This window comes from Atta cephalotes (assembly GCF_000143395.1).
Source record: "Atta cephalotes unplaced genomic scaffold scaffold00030, whole genome shotgun sequence".
Taxonomy (NCBI): domain Eukaryota; kingdom Metazoa; phylum Arthropoda; class Insecta; order Hymenoptera; family Formicidae; genus Atta; species Atta cephalotes.
Genome location: NW_012130094.1, coordinates 2,756,339 through 2,778,662, shown reverse-complemented (window position 1 = coordinate 2,778,662; position 22,324 = coordinate 2,756,339). Strand labels below are relative to the sequence as shown.

Genomic DNA, 22,324 nt, shown 5'->3' with positions numbered 1-22,324 from the left:
ATCGATGTGCATTGCCCTCGGATGATTTTTTATCGTTAACGCTCGACAGCTGCGACGTACGATGGGTCATTAGCTCGTTTATCCCTAAAATTCTTTTGTTGCAATTTTCGTGCACATCTAGCTTTCTTGCGATCATTTATATTCTTTTATCACGTCTTTTATTAAGCATTAAGTGATACATGTTTCTTAAAAATTGATTTGCATTCATTGAGATGTGTTTTTCGTCTATATTTTATTATACAAAACTATTAAGGATGTTTTATATATTTTTTCAAAATGATAATAAAATTACGTAAAAATTACAGAATATTCTAAATCACATTTAAGAATAATATGACAAATTTGGTGACGGTTTGCTATCTGGATCATAAGTTATTTTAATAAATAATAGTATGTTTTTAATCTGTGCTCTATAATAAAAATATATGGAAATGTATTATAAAATAAATGAAATAAAATAAATAAATAAAAATCTCAATTTTTTAATATGAGTACATTATTTATATTATTAAAGATTATTTATGTAGAGTTACATTGCGATACATGAACTAGTTGTCCAGTAAATAAACAAAATATTTATTTGTTCTATCTTAACTAATCATATCTTTATAACTAATCTTTACAACTAACATAGCTTTATAACTAATCAGTGAATCACAATGAAACTTTGCATAAATTATTGTGAATATTTAAAATACTTATAAAAGAAAAATGTAAATTTTTTTGTCGTTTTAAAAAATTTTAATTTTTAACAATAAGAATAATAACAAATAAAATAAATAAACTACAAAAATGTATTATTGAACAAAAATATAATTTTATTTACACAACTTTCATATCTATATAGTTTATTTGAAGTATAAATATTAAACATACTTCCAAATTTAATTTGCTTTGCAGGGACTGTAGGTCTAATACATGCTTAACCGTTATTTTCGAAAATATTGCAACATTGACTTTAAAATCAATTCGTATTTTCCTTTTGATTTTCTGTTTCCTCTTTCGTACATAAAGTGTATATATAATCCAGAAAAAGATGCAGATATATTAAAACTTAATTAATTTTAAAGTTAATGTTCATAAGAATAGCAATTTCTTCGGAAAAGATGTAAATTTTAAATAGTTATTGAAATAGCAAATAATATATTTAGAAAATTATTTTAAAGTTGCTCATCAATTCTCAATTTTAATCGCTAATCGATTCTAATTCTAATAAAAGAAAATATCATTAATCGTTCATTCTTTGAAATGAATTTATCCTATAAAAAGATTATCTTCCGCAACAATAAAAACGATTTGCAATGTTAAACATTTAAATGTAATTGTAATATTTGAAGTCTATATGATTTTTGTATAAATGTTTTAATTATGTAAATGTACATCGCACACATTTGAATTACGATGAAAAACATACAAGCTTGATGAAAGCGAGATAATCGAAAGCTATTTATTATCGAAATGGTATAGGTAAATGCAATGTTATTACATAGAAAGAATTATGTCACGTTTACTGGACATTTCATTTTAGTGGTTTTCTTCGATCGCTTGCGTAATACAATTTCATTATTCACTATTGAATTACCTTGTCAGTTGCCATAAATGTACCTGATACTCGTAACAGGATACGCATCATAGCGATATGTATTTCGTAGAAGGGTCATTAAAAACCGAAGCCGAAGCTTTCCCGCGACACTCTTTGCGATATAATAGTACCTCAATTCAAGTTATTGACTTTTTTTATTTAACACTCATTGTTGAAGTGAGGCTTGTTGGCAGGTATGCCAGGCTTACTTGCGCCCGACGATGTAACATTTACTCCGGAGGATGGGCAGATTGAAAATCTGCACGAGGCAAAATTGCATAATAACGGCGCGAAGACATATTTGCAGTTTTTAACCTTTCTGTGGCGAGAGCGAGCGGCATGAAGAGGAAATATTTTTATGACGTAAAAGCGCGCGCGCGTACATTCTAGCTATTATTTAGCATTCACTTATACTTATGTCGTTTTATGGCCAATATGAAGCATATCATATTTGTAAAACGCGACAACCTCTTCTCCTTGTAAAATTATCCGTGCGCACGCAATTCTAGAAGCCTGATATCTAAATAACAGACTGGAGAATGAACGTTCTTATTGGAGAACGCACATTGGAGAATGCACGTTCTCGTAAAAAATAAAGAGCCAGAAAACAATTTGCGCGATCGAAAGTGGCTCAAGAACTATTCCAAAGAGCGCTTGCGCCATTTCCTCTCTCGGAGTTTCTTTACGATATTACTATACGATAAGAGAAAGAAAATAAATCCATAGAAAAGTTTTATTACAAGATAGTAAGAAAGATATAGTTTCAGAGAGTAATATAAAATTCAAATGTTATCACAGTCTGCTAATAAATATGAAAAGTAATACGTAACATTTAAAAAAATGTGAATTGATTTCAGTTTAACAAAATTAATTATTATATTATTATTTTCTTTCCTAACTTTCTCTAATATTAATTTTTTCAGAAGAAAAGGGATAACAAAGGTGGAAAACAAAGGAAGCAAGTATAGTTAAAATAAGATATTTCCAACTTGGGCAAAACGCTTTTATTTATATACAAAAATCACAAGTTAAGTATACATATATACTATTAACGTTCGACGCACGCATGAAGGGTTCGCACGCGCGTGTCGTTCTCGTTTCTTGCGTGCGGAGACGACGCGCGTGCATCGGGGCACGGGCATCTCTTTGCCTCGATGAACTGCTGAACAGTGCGCTTTATTTTTCATCTATACAGGTAAGATAAAGAATCATCTCGGGAGTACATAGCTTATTATAGACCGGTGTCTCATGCCTTGTCTTCGTGTTACGTTTGTATCCTAGATTAATATACCACACTATATTTATTTTTATTTGTGTTTGTGTTTCGAAAGCTCGGGGTCGGTTCTGTCCATGGCAAGCTGGCTCGGAATCAGGTCACGTTTGAGGTAAAGTTGGGCTGATTAACCTGCAACAGAAAGAAGACTGTAAGGAACGGGACCTGAAATATTTAACATGGCCGCGTTGCAGAGAGTCGGCTACGGTAGCTAGTAATAATACAATTACAGAAAGACACTTTATTATGTATACTTTGTGCATGTATAGATAAAGAAATCGTAAGATACAGTAAGATATAAATTGATTTTGTAAATTAAATCGTCAATATAAAGCACTCCTAAAACAAACTAGTTTTAAAAGAAGTTAATGAATGCGAAACTTGATAAAATATAAAGTCCCTGGCAATACGTATAATAGGACGTAAATAATAAAATGAATCGGACAATCATAGTAAAGAAAGTAAGTGTTAGCAAATGTTGATTTGTTTACCGTTTACGTTTTACTGCTTTTAAGTGTTGTTTTCGTGTGCCATAGTCTTAAGATAATGGTACGCGCGGGAAGAAATTTAGATTACAAGGACACTCGCAATTACATCCCTGTCGTGACTCGCAACCTATCCTAAAGAGAATCCGTTTCTTTATAAATCAGATTCTGAGCTGAACTTTTATTTATCAAGGAAATATGAAAGTCTTCCGACGTCAACAGCATATATTCTCCCGTAGGCGAAATAACCAGATTTTACTCCGTAAAAGCGGTTAACGTACGTCGAAATTGTTTTCGTTCCCAGTACATGGTCGCCACAAAGATATTTTCGGTTCACCGGTGCGCCCGTATTCGGGCCAATTTCAATTTCGAGTTCAGGACCAAAGTGAATTAAACGGTGCCACAGCGAGTCTCGGTGAGCTACTGCCGGCCGCCGAACTGCGATTGAGTAAACTGATTTACCCCCACCCTCTCCTCAACTGTTTGTCGGAAACAGAGGATGAGGCGTCGCTTAACGCACAGGGAAATTTAAATGGCTGCTTGATCAAAACGGGTTGCAGGGAGAAACGACTATCGGAATCGTCCGACATAAATCAATTTCACGGGATCTGCTGCGACTTTTTTGCCGTTCGGTTTATCCCTCGAAAGTCGTGTGTCTTGCGTCGTGCGGTAATTCGGTTATTTTGGCCAACCGTTTCCCTTTCACAGAAGAATCGCACAGCGGAATTTTAGCGAGCGGAACAAAAAAGAAAAACCGCGCTGTTAATCGTCCACTCCAGACGAAGGCGCTTCTTCCACTTACGAAATTAATTAAACCTCCGGTTGAGACACAAAGAAACTTCATTTTCATGTAGCGCGATGCGGTCACGCGAGTGATATTCCTCGAGGGTTAGAAACGCTGTTTCAAACACCGTGCCTTTTGAAGTCACACACTTGATTATTAATCTCCCCTAATTGTATTCTCAACCTCGCGATAAATCTTATACATTGACTCCGTGCGAGCATGTTTTTCGCAATTTCGCATATTTCTCACAATGAACAAAAAAATATTTGTTTTTGCTTTTGAAACTGAAAAAATCTCATTCTAAAAAAATTCTATTTAACCATTTAGTGTCAAATTAAATCGTCGTTATCAGATATTAAGAAAAAAATTTTATTTAATATTTACAAATCTCGAAGTGTCATTGTGTCAAACCGACGGATGTATCATTATTTTTTTTGTGTTAATTTCATAATTCAGATACTTTCATAATTCTGACGCGAACACGAGTTCAGGATTCTTCATTATTTAACCATACGATTCTCACCTCTTCCTGGTGGTCTCTGACCGCCGTCGTCTTCCTCGGGGTGAGCGGCGTTCCATTCCAGCGCCCTTTGGATTTCTGGCGGAATAGGCGGCGCCGTGGGGATGTGAGAACCCTGCACTTGGAAACCATTCTCGTCCGCTATCCAATTGATGCTGACCTGTTGGCCGTCTGGTGCCACATACTGATCCGAGCCCTGCGAGACTACTGGTGTCTCTTGTTCCACTTGTTTTGGCTCGCCTCTTTCCTGATGGCTGATCCCATTGCTCGTCTCAAAGCTGCGGAATAAACGACATGTGACATAATAAACAACATCAGACAAATATTTTTATTAAGTTTTGAGAATTACGTAGCGGTGAAATCGTGATGTTAAAAAAATTCTCTTATGTGTGGAATGTGCGATAAGTTTGTTTATTGTACAATCTCTTTCATATAACACATCAGCTGTTCGTTAATCCTGTTATCATCTGTCTTCTATCATTTAAGTTAACGTACGATCTTTTTTTCAGAATCTATTCAACGGATTTTATTTTTGAAGTATTTAAATCACTTGTAAAGCGACGATATTATCACATCAAATCATCGATATAGTTTTTCGGTAGGTTCGCTCTCGATATCTAATTATAATAATAATAATAGTTTTTGTTGAGTATAATAACTTATATGAATGTCATTTCTGTAAAACTTGAGAATTTTGATAAATTTATTAGATTCAACTCGTTACGTGTTTATTTTTCTGCATAAATTGGTCTGCTTTTTTCAGTATCTAAATACAGTTATAGTTTTTGTGCGACTTTAACAGATACACATAAGAGAGTTATATGTAAGAGAAATTTAAAAAGAATAAAAAACAAAATTTAAAAAGCAAAAAAAATAGGAACACAAATCTAAGATTTTTGATTATTTGTATGTTACATAAAATTTAAAAAATTAAGTAATCAATAAAATTTAATATAAAAAATACATAATAAACAATAATAAAATATTAATTATTTATTATTGTTTATTATGTATTTTTATTGTATAAAATAAATAAAATATATTATAAATTGTAGAAAAATTTATGATTATAAATAATAATATATGTAAATAATAAAGTAATTGTTATTATTAAAAATAAAATAAAAATTTCATTTTTTTAATATAATAAAAAATAACTTTAATAATTTAAATGATCTATCGAAGTATATATTTTTACTACTGAAACAAGATATTGAAATGATGCAATTCATAGTTTGACAACTCAATTAGAGTGACAGACGAGAACAAATCAAATTTCTGTCATTAGTGATCGTTTCAGCGATTGATGAATGCATTCTCACAACTCGCATGTATATGTAAGAGGCCTCGAATAGTATTAGATGGTACGAAAAAGAGAAACGAGGAGATAAGTCCTCGGCACAGTAGCGAATGCTCCCACTCGTGCATAATAATGAAGTTATGCAAAAGGATTGTCGTGGGCAACAATTGGTAGCGCGCCGATAAACTGGTGTCATCAGATATCTAATGTATGGGTACCTGTCGACCATCTTTGTATCGATTGTCTTCCTCATATGCAATCGGTAGGCGAAAAGAATTTGAATATTTGCGTGGGTTGAGCGGAATGTTCACGTTACAAAAGAAATTTTCGCGAAGTCACTGATTCACTAATGATGGTGGATTCGTCGATGATGGCACGATTTTTTAAATGATGAGGAGGAGAAAATTTTTAACTCATTTATCTCGTAATTTTCCTATGTTGACTTTATGCTCAATTAAATAAAGCATTATTCTTTTTAATAATTAGTAAAGCATTTCTCTTTTAAATTGTTTTCCAACAGTGTTCCATTAAAATTGTTTAAATGGAGAGTTAGGAGAGAATTATGGAATGCGCACTTAAGTAATTTTTTATTATATATTATTATATATTTTTTATTATATATTATATATTACTATTTGATATTGATTTATACTCAAATGAACATTGTAACTTGATGTATTAAGTATCTATTATTTAACCTTTTATTAACAAATAAATGTGTTATAAATTTTTCTATAGTTTTTTATAACATGCTGCTAAAAAAACTACGATTTAGATAACTAGACGTCTAAATTGTATTGTAAGAAAATTCTCAAAAATAGTATAAAGTGAAAAAAGGATTTGCCATTATGTTCCAAAGTAGTTTTTGAGATGTAAAGATTTAAAATTAATTAATTATAGATTATGATTAAATAGCTGTCTATCCACGTAAGTCATGCGTAGGTAGTGTTAATGATCGCATGGACAAACAGTTATTTAACTGTAATTTGTCATTAGTTTTAAATCTTTTCTTTTCTAAACACATAAAAATTTTAAATGATATAATAATTACATTATTATCAGCTGCACAAATTGATCAAAAATTATCATCGAACAGTTATATCCGATTTTTTTTAAGTGCTTTTAGTATGCGCAAAATGTAATCTGATAAATTTTTGTTTATGTTACTCATTTATCATTCATTTCGTAATTTTATTATTAAACGTTGCCTATATTAAGTAATAATAATATAAAATAATGAGATATAATTTACAAAACAACCGGTACGCCTTTAGCTAACTTATTAAAGTTCCATTAAAGTGTGTATCAAAAATATCATAACTTACTTATTGACATAGTTGCCGTCAAAGTTGACTTCGAGCTGCTGAGATGTAATTACCGCATCTTTTTCCGAGCCACCTACTGGTCCTCTTTGGGGTGCGCTCAATGTGCCTGTCGTACAAAGTACGATTGCCACCAATACCTGTTAATAATCATTTCATATATCGATCGTTCAATAATACTTCAAATTTGCGAAATCAAAATTATTGAATTCTAAGGTCGGATATTTTACAAAATTAAAAAGAAATCGCATTCGAAGGTATATATAAGCGAAATAAAGTGACGCTACGAAATTCACAGCTAGAACTCACGGAATTTCAACTCGCATTTCGTGAGTGTGGAAAATCTAGCTGTTCTGTTAGCACGCTGCGCGAGTAATGTCACTTTAATGCCCCAATAGTGACCGGAGTGTAAACGTGCGAGGCGCGTGGTTTTATTATCGCGTTGAACGAATAATCTCTGGTTATGGTATGGTTCCCCAATCATGACGCGCCGTAACAAAAATTGTGGAATTTTTGCAAGGAACAAATGGAAATGGAAAAAAAGTTAATTTGTCCGATTATAACGTTCAGCGCAGAGCACATAATTTCCAGCAATATGATTACACAGCGAAATATTTCGCAGGTCCTTTCCAATTTCCTGGATGTAAAAATGATCGACGATAGTCGAGATCGAGTCCCGACGTGTTTTCGAATTTTCGCGTATTGTGAGAATATACTGGGACGATCCGCGGGGACGATCCGCGGACAATAGTGTGACAGTGCTCGACATCGCCAAACCTTTTGACTTGCTCGAATATTCATAGAATTCGTGAAAGTACACGAGAGAACTAGGTCGACTGTGCACGCGCACGTGTATACGTGTGCGGAGCACGGTTGCAAAGGGCAACTGAGGACGATAATGTTAGAAACTGCATAGCACAGTTACATCAGTTTCAAATGACATTATGAAATACAATGTAATGACAGGACGAAAGTGGTGCCAAGCAACGTGCCCGTTTTTCTCATGAACGCGCGGAGTGAACGTATAATTTCATTCACGAACTTCATCAGGTTTCAAACCAGCCGCAGCGGGGGGAGAGGAGACAAGGAATAAAGATCAGAAATCATCGTGTTACAAATGTCAACAGGTTTCAGTTTGTTCGCCGCTTCTTCGATACTTTACTTTTTTCTAGAAAAATAAAACAGAATTTGTAATTAAAAAATTTATAATTAAAAAATAAATGTTACGATATTTGTACGCAAAATTATTTAAGCGCCCTAAAAACTCTAAAATGGAATACTTATATTTTGACGAGAATTGCTAAATTTAATTGCTAAATCTATGATTAAAATGTTACGATCCTTATTAAAACATAATAAGAATATGCAAAATCATCGTGTTACAAATGTTAACGTTTCAATTTCTTCGCTTTTTCAATGGTTCACTTATTAAAAACGTAAAACAGAATTTATAATTAAAAAATTTACAATTAAAAATTGCATGTATTACAATATTCTTATGCAAAATTGTTTAAAAACTTTAAAATAGAGTATTTACAGTATAACTGTAGTACTATAAAAGGGAGTACTTATTTTGACAAGAATTGCTAAATGAACAAATAAAAATTTTACTTTATAAAACTCCTTATTAAAATATGATAATATTTGTATTATTTATTTTATTCTGAAATTCATTGTCTTTAACTATAAATAACTTTAATTATAAGTAAGAAAAAGCGCCAACTACGCAGCAATTACAAGTCATTACAAATCGAAATAATAATTCTATATATAATTTTAGTTTAAATACATTTGATTTATTGTTTTTATGTATATGTGTAAAATAATCCATTTATGAGGAAATATAATGGAACCAACTATATAATCGTTTTTGCACGCTAGATGTCGTTTTTCCTGCGTTCGAAGCGGATTCGCTAATTTCAAACTCTCCCAGTTAATTCCAATTAATAATAGTTAGCTTTACGGATTTCGGCCGCGCAAGCCAGATTTTTGAATTTCAATTTAAACACACGCGAACGTCACGCGATGAAACGCGCATCACAGAATCGTTTCGATTGATTTTCCGTTAATCGAGCAACGAGCGATTAAAGAGCAAAGCTCGTTGGATTAACGAAGCTGTCATATGCAATTTACAATAGTCCATGATTTTCGTGCAGCATCGCTCGCGTTAATCAAGCGATAGAAAATCACCGATGAATTCGCGAGCGTAATATAAGCAAGGGAAAAGATTATCGATCACTCTTTCTCAGTCATCCCAATTTTTGTAATATTTTATCGAAGACGTTTATTCAAATCTATGAAGTTATAATCGATTCCCTTTCTTTTTCGTCTTTAAGGAAAATCAAGATTGAATTTGAGATTAAGGTCCTTTGCAAGTATCTCGGAGGGATAATTAAAACCGCTATCCAGGAATTTCATAAAATAAAGCTTAATCCTTCCATATTTTCCATCCCTCATCGAGGAAGATCGATACTTTCGACGAATGCAGGGGAATGAGTCTGCTTTTGCGGCTACGAACTTTCGTTGAGAAAACTACTTATGCAAACGTGCTTATATCGAGAATCGACATTTGCTTTCCCGTTAATCGGCCAACCGGAGAACTGCTAATTGCCTCTCGATACACGTAATTTCGAGGGAGGCAGAAGGTCGACGTTGTTAATGATCGTTACGGTGCATCCCGAGGCGCTGCCAGGCTCGCGCAAGATCATCTTCTCTTCTTCTTTTTTTTCCTCTCTTTTCGACCGGTTGCGCGAATGCCGCTGGATTGTTTCACGCCTCGCGCTCACGTAATGATTATCTCGACAAACGAATCGTTATCTGAAATGCTAATTGATCGGCAACGCATCCGTTATTAAGCGATCGGGAAAACGACAGAGCGCGGAAAATCTCCATGATTAAAAGCAAGATGCGACGAGAATTATCGTAACAATGACGATGTCGTCGTATTGAAGCATCAGTTATGTGCAATAACGCGACGAATTATGAAAGAGGGAGAGGAACGAAGGCAGCTTCTTACCTTTTCTGACATAAAGTCGCAGAATCGCGCAAGAAATGCACGCTCATTCGAAAGAGCGGCCGAGTGCCTCGTCGACCGATTTAAGCGTTTAACGACAAGATCGTTTGCGAGATCGATAGCCGCTCTCTCGATGTCGTTTATCATTCGATAGCAAACGAGTTATGTATATCATATACGAAGCGAATTCAAGATGAAAATCGAGCACTCCTCTCGAAGGTTTTCTAACGTAGCTGTAAATAGAATTCCGTTCGAATCTTTTTCATTGACGAGACAGATTCGAAGAGCAAAATGCCTCTCAAACTTTCCACGTGTGAAAATTTCATATAAATATCTGCTTGAATTTTATATGAAAATCGAAGAGCATAAATCGGAATCTCGCGTTTGTCCTCAGGGCGAGATATTCGAGATTGCTAACAATGTTGATCTTTACAGTGTGCTTGATTACGTAGTAACGACAGTAATAGGATTTGCCTTTCGTAAGCGTGCAGCGCGGATGATGCTGTAATTTGAAAATAATCTCGCGGTGTAGCCGATTGTGTTACGCGATGGTAATGAAATATGATTAGCGAGATATGAGATGGTGATTTTTCTGTGACGACTTCATTGAAGATTACCGCGGAAATCGATATGCCTTTACTCGATGAGCTGACATTGAGAAATCCGATTTCAATGACGTTCTCCACGCCATACGAGAATATACGGATATGCGCTTCCGCTGCATAACGTATTAAATGCCTTGAAAAATCTGCACACTGTTTACGCACATAAATTGTTAGCATATAATTGGAAATCCCAAGGTATTGTGTTAAATATAATTCGCGAATTTTTTTATGAGCTGCTCTGGAAAATTTGATAATTTACTAATATAAAACATATCCAGTGTGCAATGCATTCAAATACACATATGAAAAATATATTTTTATTTTTGTTTATTATTAAGATAATTCCATTATTTATTACTAAAATAATTATACTTATAATTAAAATAATTATACTTATTATTAATATGTTCATATTTTAATTATTACATTCTTTTAGATAAAATTATTTTGAGAAATGTACAATCTAATTTTTTCTTTATTAATAAATTGCTAATTAATGTTTATTTTTTACAAATAAGATTTTTCATAAAAATCTCTCGTGTATGAATATTTCTTGCATTTACTGAACATATATTTTAATCGGAATTTGAAAACGTAATATACCGTCTAATTTTATTATATTACAAATCTCACAACGTATTAAAGTAATCATGATTAACCATTAATGAACCATGCAAGTAGTGGCTGTCAAGTCATTTCTTTTTCTTGATGGCGCACAGACCATAATGTATATACGCGTACCGAAACTCCAAGAATACTTACGCAGGCAATTATCATTTGTGAAGAAAAAGGTGTCGCCAAGAAGGTGTTGTGTGACGTAACGTCTGTCAAGTGTCCCATTTGTTACAATGCAATTATATTCACAATTCTGCATTTATTCGGCATGCGTATGCTACATATTACATCACACTTTGTGAAAGATACCTCAAATGGCTGTTGAATTATTATTACGTCGCTTGACGATACCCAGTGCAGTCTTACAATTTACAATGTTACGAAGTAATTCCTTTCAAGTCAAATAAGAGAAAGAAACTGGTATTCGGTCAAGAGAAACGGATCTTGGTGTTTAATAATATTCCGCGATGTAAATTTTTAATTTTAATATTTCTAAATACATTTTGAGTTTTATAATCTGCGCATTGATTCGATTTGTCGGATTTGAACAATCTGAGCAATCTGATTAAACTAAAGCTAATAATATCACAAATTATATTAATTTACGCTAATTTAATAATACTTTAATAATGCATTTTAAAACAAAAAATAAGTAATGTAAAAGTGGCTATTGGGAATATTAAAGTCTCAGTATAAGACAGAACCATCAGGAGTAACACGGAATCACGAATTAAATGGCGAAGAAGAAAAGAATGAAGAAACCGTGATGTACGCACGTCAAGTGATATAATAAGATGATATACTGCACATCGCAATGAGACGAATATATTTTTAACTACTTTCTTATTTTAGATGAATCTTTTGTAATATACGTATTTAATTCAATTCGACTTTAACGTATACGAAATTACGAGGAGAAAGCACTGACGCTCACAATTACTCATTATTACATATCATATCCGACTAAACTCGACTGTCTGATTCTAATTTTAGATGTTTTTACGTGTCATATAATCCCATGTCAGACAGAATCAAATTTGGGTGTTAAATGCAAGATAAGAATATGATCTATATCTCGATCGGGAAATTCGCAAAACGTATTTTAACTCTTGTCCCTATTTTCGAGCGCAGAAACATTGCATTGAATTTTGAAATTTCTCTCCGTAACAAAATTTTTGTATCTTCAAACTGAAGAGGTAATAATATTCTAGTAGCGACGCGCGAGAAAGAGAGAGAGAGAGAGATAGAGAGAGAGAGAGAGAGAGAGAGAGAGAGAGAATGATGAGGAGAGAAAAAGAAAGAAAGAAAAAGAAACGCACATTTTCTGAAATGTGACTTGTATGAAACGCACGGCACATTTTCGAATGTGATACCCGGGTTTTAAGAAATTTTTCTTTTTCTGACGCACGATCCGTCCTCGTGCGCGATACGGCGCATACATATTACATATACATCGCACATGCGATACGTCGCTCTTTACTTGATAGCGCGCACGGCGTATTTCATATTTACTAATATACGAGAGCGCGCGGAGCTGGAAAAATTGCCGAAGTCGCGCAAAGTTTATCGGTTCGTTTCCGCGAACGACTCTCCTCGTGAAAAATTCCGCTGATATCGGATGCGCGAGCCGAGAAGAGGATCGTTTAAATTTATTTCTCCGAGTGACGAGCACAGACGAGACGCGAAGAGAGGAAAAAAATAGGAAACACGATCTCTTTCTTACAATAAGGAATTTTGCAATATACCATTTATCCAAATATGATGAACGCTAAGATAAGGTTATCTTCTTCTTAACAAATAATTAAGAAAAGGATAATATGACTTTAGCGTATCATCATATCTGAATTCATTATTGCAAAAACTCCCTAATAATTCGTCAAAAGAGAGATTTAACGTTTTTCATTTACCGATAAGCTTGCGATTCGCGTGCAACGCGAAATAAAATCTTGTTAATCGTTTGCAGATGTGTGACGTCTTTTTAGATTACGAATTACTGACTGTGCATTATGATTTGCTTTGAAAATATTAAAAGAGAACACATATTTACATGGAGCAAAAAATCGCTTAAGAAAATGTTTAAAATTTTTAAGCATCTTTTTGAACTCTATTGCGTCGTTTTAAGGAAATATCAAGTTTTAACAAGAGATATTTTCCTCATATCAATAATACGCGATATTTGTTTTTTCTTATCGTCTTGGAAATAGTATATGAATGCGTCATTCAATTTTTTTTCCTGAGCGATATAAGTTATAGCTATAAGATACGTGCAATATTTTTAAATTTAGCTACGTAAAACGTTCGATTTCTATGCATTTTTTTGAAATATTGTTTTTTGAAATTTGTTAAACAGATATCAAGCTTTAACGAGAAAACAAGAGATTTTTTTTATATTTATAATACTTGATATCTGCCTTTATTTATTGCTTTAAAAACTAATTCTTTTTTCTGAGAGATGCAAGTTATAAGATATGCGCAACATTTTTAAGCTTATAGTTATAGCATTCAATTAATTAATAATTAATAATTTATCGCAACAGACTCAACCCGATTGTAAAACGATGTCTTGTCGGAGTGCCGTTAATTATACGATATACATAACGTGAAAGATGAGAATTGCGCAACCCTTAGACGTCTCGCCAAAATGTCATCCCATATCGCCGTCGACAAATCGCGCGTGAGTTCGAAAGCGTCTAGTCTGGTCCGACACACACGTCGCGACTTAAACTAATCTCATGACTGCAGGACGTCTCTTCTCACCCGAGGGACCTGACATTCGTCGTTACCTAACGTCGCCTCGCGAACGCGTTTTCGCGTAAGATAGATGAGTCGAAATTTTCGAGGCAAAAGTTCCCTCATGTTCTCTCTCTCTCTCTCTCTCTCTCTCTCTTTCTTTCTGCCTTTCTCTCCCGTTTCTCTCATTTGCACTCTCTACCTATTCTCGCGAAGAAAGGCCCGACAACGATATTGGACCCATCTCGCGGCACTCGGCGAGTAATATGCGTGTACCTACCTTAATAGTATACATAATCTCTCTGTCACACGGGCACCGAGACGATGAAGAGGAGCTTTGCCTGAGATGCAGATGAGTTGGTAGTAATACTTGTGCTTCTTCGTCAGATGCTTCGGCTCTTTATATACGCGATGGTGCCAACGTGGTGCAGTGAAAGGGGTCATCCCTGCCCTCTCTTCACAATACACTTCTTCTTCTGACCAGTGCATCTTCGGAAAAATGCTTGGGATGAATCAGGAGTGGAGACTCCGTACGTTTTTTTTCCATCTTCCTCTTCATCCGCTCCTTCTTCTCTTCTGACTTGTCGATCCCCACTTCCTGCCCCCTCCTCCGCATGTTGTGTGAACAGTTTAGATCGATACCGGTATGATTTTTGATTATCGGACATCCGGCCTGTTCTTCAAAAAATAGAGAGACAGAGAGAAAAGGCGAAACATAAAATAATTCGCTCATGAACTTGAATTTTTCACCGATTAATTGGATATTAAACAAGAGAATAAATAAATTAAATTAATTTGAAAAATACATTATTCTGTAGAAACAATGTAGAAACGTAAAATATATTATATCTGAAACATCGCAGTTGAGACTTTTTAAGGGGCTTTACATCACAGTTATTCGAAATAGTTTTATGCATAGACATAATAAAGGAAATTTAATCTAATTCTGTCATAAAAAAAATATCAGGCGACCAAACTGACACTTTATGCATAAAAAAATCTCAATTAGTAGAAACGTAGTATCGTCATAAATCGATAAATCGATATCTCTTTCGCGGAAATAGTGTTGATTTGCGTGTACGATTGTACAATCGCGATTCCATGAAGTGGAGCAAAGCGTGTTGCGCCTGAAGTACGCGTAGGGACGACAATGTCTAGGTCGATTATGGCTACATTGCCGTAGCGTCGCGTTGTGAAAACGATTTCCTCGCGCCATTCATAACGCCACGACACGTAGCGCGATAGCACGTCAGGGTAATGCATGCACGCGGGAAGCGCATACTTTATGCGCGCGTGTCTAGTAGCTGATAAGCCGCTTGTTGAATTCCACCTACAAATGATAATCCTAATACGGTCGGCACGTATATTTCTTCGCGACGGTATGTTTGTGTTTATGACGGTATATTTCTGTTTCTATATGTATTGTATTACACATGTATTTACAAACGATTTTGATAACAATATATTTTGATAACAATCACTGTAATACATCATAAGTGTAATTTATATGTGTAATCCATCTATTTTATTCTATTTGTTTGTTAATTAAATTTTAGCTACATTTTTTTTTCTTATAAATTTAAACATTATAGCCTTATATAATTTATAAGTAAATCTTATATATAAAGTATTAATAATAGAGAAAGAATAAGATATTAATTGAATGAGAAGATAATTGATATGATAATTATAAAGTATTGAATAATTTTTGTTATGAAATAATAATTTATATATGTAAAATATATAAGTTGTATAACTTGTACAGATTTTACATATATAAGTTATTATTTACATAAATTACTTAAGACTTCATATATAGTTATTACTTATAAGTTGCTTATATAAAGATATAATGTTTAAATTTGTAAGAAGAAAATTTAGATAAAGTTTAATTAATAGATACAATAAAATAGATGAGATATATAAACACTTACAATATGTTACAGTGATTATTATCAAAATCGTTTGTTAAATATATAATTTGCAATAGTAATAGAAATATAAATATAATATAAATATAGATAAACATTATATATAACATTATATATAACATTTTTCTATTATTATTGTAAATTATATCTTTCTTGTGTATCTGTTATAAAATTAATAACAACACTTTCAGGCAGTGATTCTTTCTTTGATATATGTATACACATACACGTATATATAAATGAAGTTTTCGTACGGTCGACGATTGAGTTTTGAGGTTGAATTTATGACATCATTATTGTGTTGAAAGAGAGTATGGCAATAACAGCTTGCCGTTTTCAGGAATCGCAGAAATCAAAAGATTATTACGCAGTACTGCATGTCGCGCTTCAACGCGCGCATGTCAATATATATTCTTGGAAATCGGAATCTTCACAGCTTCGTTGTACGGATGCAGCCGTTTACGTATAAAATATTTCCCGTTTCTTTCTTAATGTAATGTAAACGTATCCAATGTTGAACCACGCGTTGACCTTTGCGATCGCTATCGGCTACTTTCGACTTTTACAATTATCACCAGATCGTAAATACGTGAGTGAATTATTAAGAGAAGCACAATTAGAAAAAACGACAAATCGCAAAGAATTGTTTGCATAACAATTCGTTGAAATTAATCACAGTTGTTTAGTTTCGCGATAAAATCATAATATCATTATTGCTTATTTGTTCTGAATTAAAAACAATTCCAATAATTATTATTAAAAATATAACACACTTTAAGATATATAAAAAATTTTTTATCTAAAGTATAAACACTTTTTCTTTTTAAAAATTGTAAAAATTTTTTAGGTAATTTAAGTTAATTTATTTATTAAACATTGTTTAAATTACGATTTATAGATATACAAAAAATACAAAATACAATACAATAAATACAAAAAATTTGCAATAAATTATATTCACGATGTGAAATTTTCTCTAAAAACTTTTATTAAAAAAAACTTTTTGAAAAAAAAAAAGTAAAAGTATGTACATAAAAAAAGTATCGAATATTGCATCTTTTCTAAAATAAAAAATGTTTATTTTATTATGCTTTTCTTATATTTATAAAGAATCAATAAATCTGTCTCTCAGTTTTGACACGAAGACAGTTGACTTCAAAACCGTTCGTTCAACCCTGACATTTGTCGCCGGCGCCCCAAAAAGTCTTGTGATTTACAATTTTCGCGAACTGCCAGCGGTTTTATTCGTTGCAATTCGTTTTATCTGTGTGCACGGTCCTTGAAACGAATTACGTTGATCGTTACGCGACGCATTCCTTATGATCTTTCCAGCTGCATCTCGAGAAGCTGCAATCTAGCGATCGCGAGCGAGGGGTGGCCATTCGATTCCCGAATGTGCAATCTGCCCGACTTTTATTGTCCATCTAATTAGGCACTCTTTACGTTATTTATACGATAGCCGCGCCCCTTTCACCTGAAAATTTGCGAGCGGGATTTTGCGCTCTCGCTTTTGACATTTTCATAACGACGCGAAAGACCAAGAATGAGCGATTCATTGATCGTCACCGACTTCTCGCGCGCTACTTAATTCTTTATTCGATTTGGTCCGGCTCTTTTTCCTGGTAGCGTCGTAACGACTGGAGCAGAAAGTCATGAAGAAAGAAAGAGACAGAAACAAAGTTTAAATTTAAAACTGTTGCTTGCGCGAGAACGTAATTGAGCAGAGAAGTTTCTTATTCTATTGGGAAATATAGCTGGTTTTATTTCCGCGCTTATTAAAATTAGATTACGCTGGAATTTCACTTATCTAACAGTCACGGGAAAAACACATGGGACTAACTCTCTTTAAATTTTAAGAACCGCAGGGATCGCCAATTTCGATGCTGCAACACAAAATTATTACGTTCCCTCGTAGAGCCAGCTGCTACAGCTGGCTTATCAGTCATGTGTCGAGTGGCATCGAACCATCGGTTTCGCGGGTACACGCAACAAGCGGATAACGTTGAAACAACCGACACGCCTGCAGATATTGTACAGCGTATCAAAGCAAGTACCCTAGCAATACCGCGCGCGCTTTGCGTAATTTCCACTCATTCAGTGCCACGAGACCCAGAATGAACGCCTCCGCCGCACCAGCCTTGGTATACTACGTGTTCTTATCATTTTTCGTAATCTCGCATGAATAATTAACGTGTACGGCGTTTTACTTTTTTGCATGGCATCTACACTATTAGAAGTCAAAGGAGCTATTGTATCCCTTGAATTAAATAACATTTTGTTATTTTTAACTTTCATATGTGTCAAAATGTAAATTAATCCATTTCTATTTGTAATTTAATACTTCGAGAGGTCCTGTTGTAAGTAAATAATGAACTAAATTAAATATTAAGTTAAATTGAATCAAATTTAATAAGCTTCTTAAGCTAAATTATTTTAATTAAATTAATTATAGGCTGCGTTTCATCATCAGGAGACATATGCACAATATGACCTACACCATCACTCAAGGAAAGGCTAGCCACCAACTGTTTACACCGTAAGTTAGATTACCAGACCTAATATCAATATTTTCAGGACAGACGGTGTCTGAGGCAGTAGTTGATAAAAGATTATTAAAGTATTTAAATCTCGTAGTTAATGCTTCATATAAATACTATGATGTACTATGAGCATTTTCTGATGCTAATGTTTTAAATTGAAATAACTTTTTTTAAGATAATAGAAAGGCATTCGAAAACTAGAATGCAAAAATTTTGAAAATTTTTTCTGATTATTTAAAAAAAAAGAGAAACTGCGCAACTTAGTTTTTGATTCGCCTTTCTATCTTCAAAAATATAAAAATTACTTTAGTTTCAAAAAAATAATGACGGTAGACCAAACTGATGTCAAAACGCACAAAGCACAACACAGTGTTGTAGACATGCTCATAAGTGAATCACATATAAACCTTTAATATAAGTATCTTTAATATAAGTATCGACGGTTGCAATCACGACAAGTGATCTAAAAATATGAGATGAATTCTGAGGTCCTATTAAAATTATATTTCCAGAACAAAAATTTCAATTATTCAATACGGAATCAATCGACGAATTCCGGATTTTTTTCCGGAAAACTCGGGCACCTGGCAATCCTAAATTCATAAGCAATTTAAAGTATTTTTGTGGGCTTAGCGCCGTTTCAAATTATGTCTAGCTATTGTGCCTTTATCTCAGTGAGAAAATTAGTTTTTTTGTATGTATGTTATAATAAAAAAAAATTAGCAAGTTTTTAAATCAAGTAACGCATGTTTACCAAACAGGTGGTCTATTTTAAGTCAAATCCAAAAACCGAGATCTGACCTAAAGCCAAATTAAGTCACCTACCAAATATTACAAGCAGTTAGCCTAAATAATTAAAAATTAAATTTGGGCTAGGCCGCAGCCTAAATGCATGGAGTAAACGTAGCCATACCGAGTAGGAGCAATGATGACCTATAGAAATGATTAATAAAATAATTCAAATTTAAAAAATCAGTGAATATAATTTGACATTATGAATATAATAATATAGTGGCTGCTTAACGATAAGATCGTTCACCTCGCCCTTCGAACGGAGATAACCCTCGAGGAGTTCGAGCGAGACGATGCGACGCAATCCCTTTTATTAATCTTCATGTTCGAACGTACCTTTCTCGCGAGCCTCCACGGCCATATACCGACATTTACATCGTGTCATTCGTGTGACGCAGCATCGCGAGGATACCGCGCGTGGTCTCTCTCGGAAGGCGATTTGTCCGAGCGCGCTGGGACAGGATCTGCCTTTAAGGCTTGAAAGGATTCTTCAAGTTGCGCGCGTGGCGATTGTCCCGTCTTATTCTTATCAAACCTGCTTGTATCAACATCGACGATCTTGTCCACGAGAAGGATAGAATGTCATGGGCGAAACCGAGTGGCTCACAACAGAAGAAGAGTGAATGGAGCTTTCAAAATTGGAAGATTAATAGATCTTCAAACTTTATATCTACGTTGACCAAGAAAAATTGTGTGTGACACAGCCTTTTCAGAGTAACAAGATTAAAAAATCAATGTCCTATCAGTGAATGATGTTTCATCGAATCTTCATTCGGCGATGAGCAAACGATTGAAATAGTTATCTTCTGGTCTCAATCGATTTCATCTCACCGACACATTTCAATCGCGAAGGCGCGCTGGGAATGCGGACGATTGAGTCATAAATCCTGCTGAAAAATTCTAATTAAGATTGCACCCGGCTGTTCAAATCGTCGAGCATTCCTGTTTCGTCGGGGATGCTAGTAAGAAAAACGAGAAATAAATCGAGACCTCCCAAAGGAAAGGTATGCGCGAGAATGATCCTTACTATTTAATAAACTCGCGAATACGAGTAAAGCTCGACCGTGCATTGTGGAGGTCCTCCAAAATATTCGCACAAGTCACGTTTCGTATATAATGTACGTACATATATGTATATAATGTTGGCAGACAGAAACCTAAGACGCATCGTGAATTAATAAGTAATCTTTTTTGTAATAATATTGGATGAATCATTTTTGTATTTTAAAATCAGAGATTTTGTTTACTGAATAACCCATTTATTTATCCCATTATATATGCTTACAAAAATACATTTTTGTTTCACGATTTATTTATATAATTGGAGATAACTAATAAAACGAATTAAAACTTATGATACTGATATAGGCCAGTATTCATTGATCCTTATATTTGAGACTGTCTTAAGTACAGTTTTAAGATGTCATAAACCAATCAGAGAGCTGCATTAGCGTTTTAAGACATTATTTAAAATGGTCTTGAAATAAGAACTGACTGTGAATTCCGGTCATAATTGGATAACTCTTATTGTTAGTACACACGATTAGATTATTCTTGTCTTGCGCATTTCTTTTCTTTGTATTATTATAGGAGCACCAAATTATAATGAAGTAATTATAAAGTTAAAATAAGTTATAATATTTGTGCACAATTTTTTAAATACTTTAACTTTATAAATATTTTTCAAAGATATTGAAGTATATAAGAATTAATTAAATTTTGTATACTTATAAAAGTGACGAAAATTAATTCAGAACACGGGTAACCTAATGTATAATAAAAAACTGGAAAATCTATTAAAAATTAATAACACCGCTTTTCTCGATTTGTAAATATACATTTGTAAAACATTTAAACTTTTTATAAATATTTTATCCTTTCAAAAATATAAAATATTTATTGTATATTTTCTACTTTTTTTTACATATTCTCGTGTTTCATAAAAATTCGTAAAAATTAAATTATTTTTTATTTTTTCAGAGTTTATTCAAATAAACTTTTGCATATAAAAATTAATAATACCGATTTAATAACTGATGATTTAATATCTGAATCTGACTAAAATTCAAAACGCTACAATAATACATGCAAGTTCACACGCAGATTATGTTAATCGCGGTATCAGTGTCAGCGATATAAAAATACAACGGATAATGCGAGATCGCATTATCTGTTGAAAGAACTTTGGCAAGAATGTCGATGGAGGGAAAATGAAAGGCGTTCCTCGTAGGAGATGAGATGCGCTTCGTAGGAGACGAGATGCATAATCCAACGTGAAAAAACGTGCAGCTGTGGCACGACCGTTGAAACATTTCAGGCCGACTCTATCGGCGCAACGTTTAAAGTCACAATTTGCATTCCGATGGGTGGTAGCCTCGTCGTCCCCCGTGGAATTACTCGGTTGGGACTGCACGCTCACACGCGAACAAATCGCCATGCCGCAAATCGAGAGGAATCAGCTGAGGAGACGAGACGGTCACGTAAGTCGCGCGTGTACCTACTTACAAGGGATATATATGTCGTGTGGGTATGTACACGCGTGTACGTACACGCATGTCGTAGAATCGAGCTAATGAAGTGACAACCTCAATCTCGAGTCGCGGTTTGACTCTCGGAAAACCGAGATGCAAATGAAGGAATGAGCGCACGAGGATATGCTATACTCTGGCAATCCGATTGTTATACTACGGAGTGCTCTTAACTTTAAGCTCGTCGAGTACCGCGTCAATATTTGGTACACAGGTAAGCGCGTGGTATGTATTGGCGGTAGCTCTTTCTCCTCTCTCTCTCTCTCTCTCTCTCTACTCTAGTCTACTCGTATACTACTACTAC

The 22,324-nt window shown here is 34.0% G+C and overlaps 1 protein-coding gene across 1 annotated transcript; it reads right to left on the bottom strand.

Moving 5' to 3' along the window:
- Positions 1-2,571: 2,571 nt before the first annotated feature.
- LOC105620886 (endocuticle structural glycoprotein SgAbd-1-like) lies at positions 2,572-14,524 on the bottom strand. Its single transcript, XM_012202362.1, has 4 exons — positions 14,510-14,524; positions 7,270-7,406; positions 4,648-4,922; positions 2,572-2,987 (listed from the first exon to the last, which is right to left on the bottom strand). Exons 1-4 carry the CDS (start codon positions 14,522-14,524, stop codon positions 2,983-2,985), a joined length of 432 nt encoding a protein of 143 aa, XP_012057752.1. The 3' UTR covers positions 2,572-2,982.
- Positions 14,525-22,324: the final 7,800 nt, after the last annotated feature.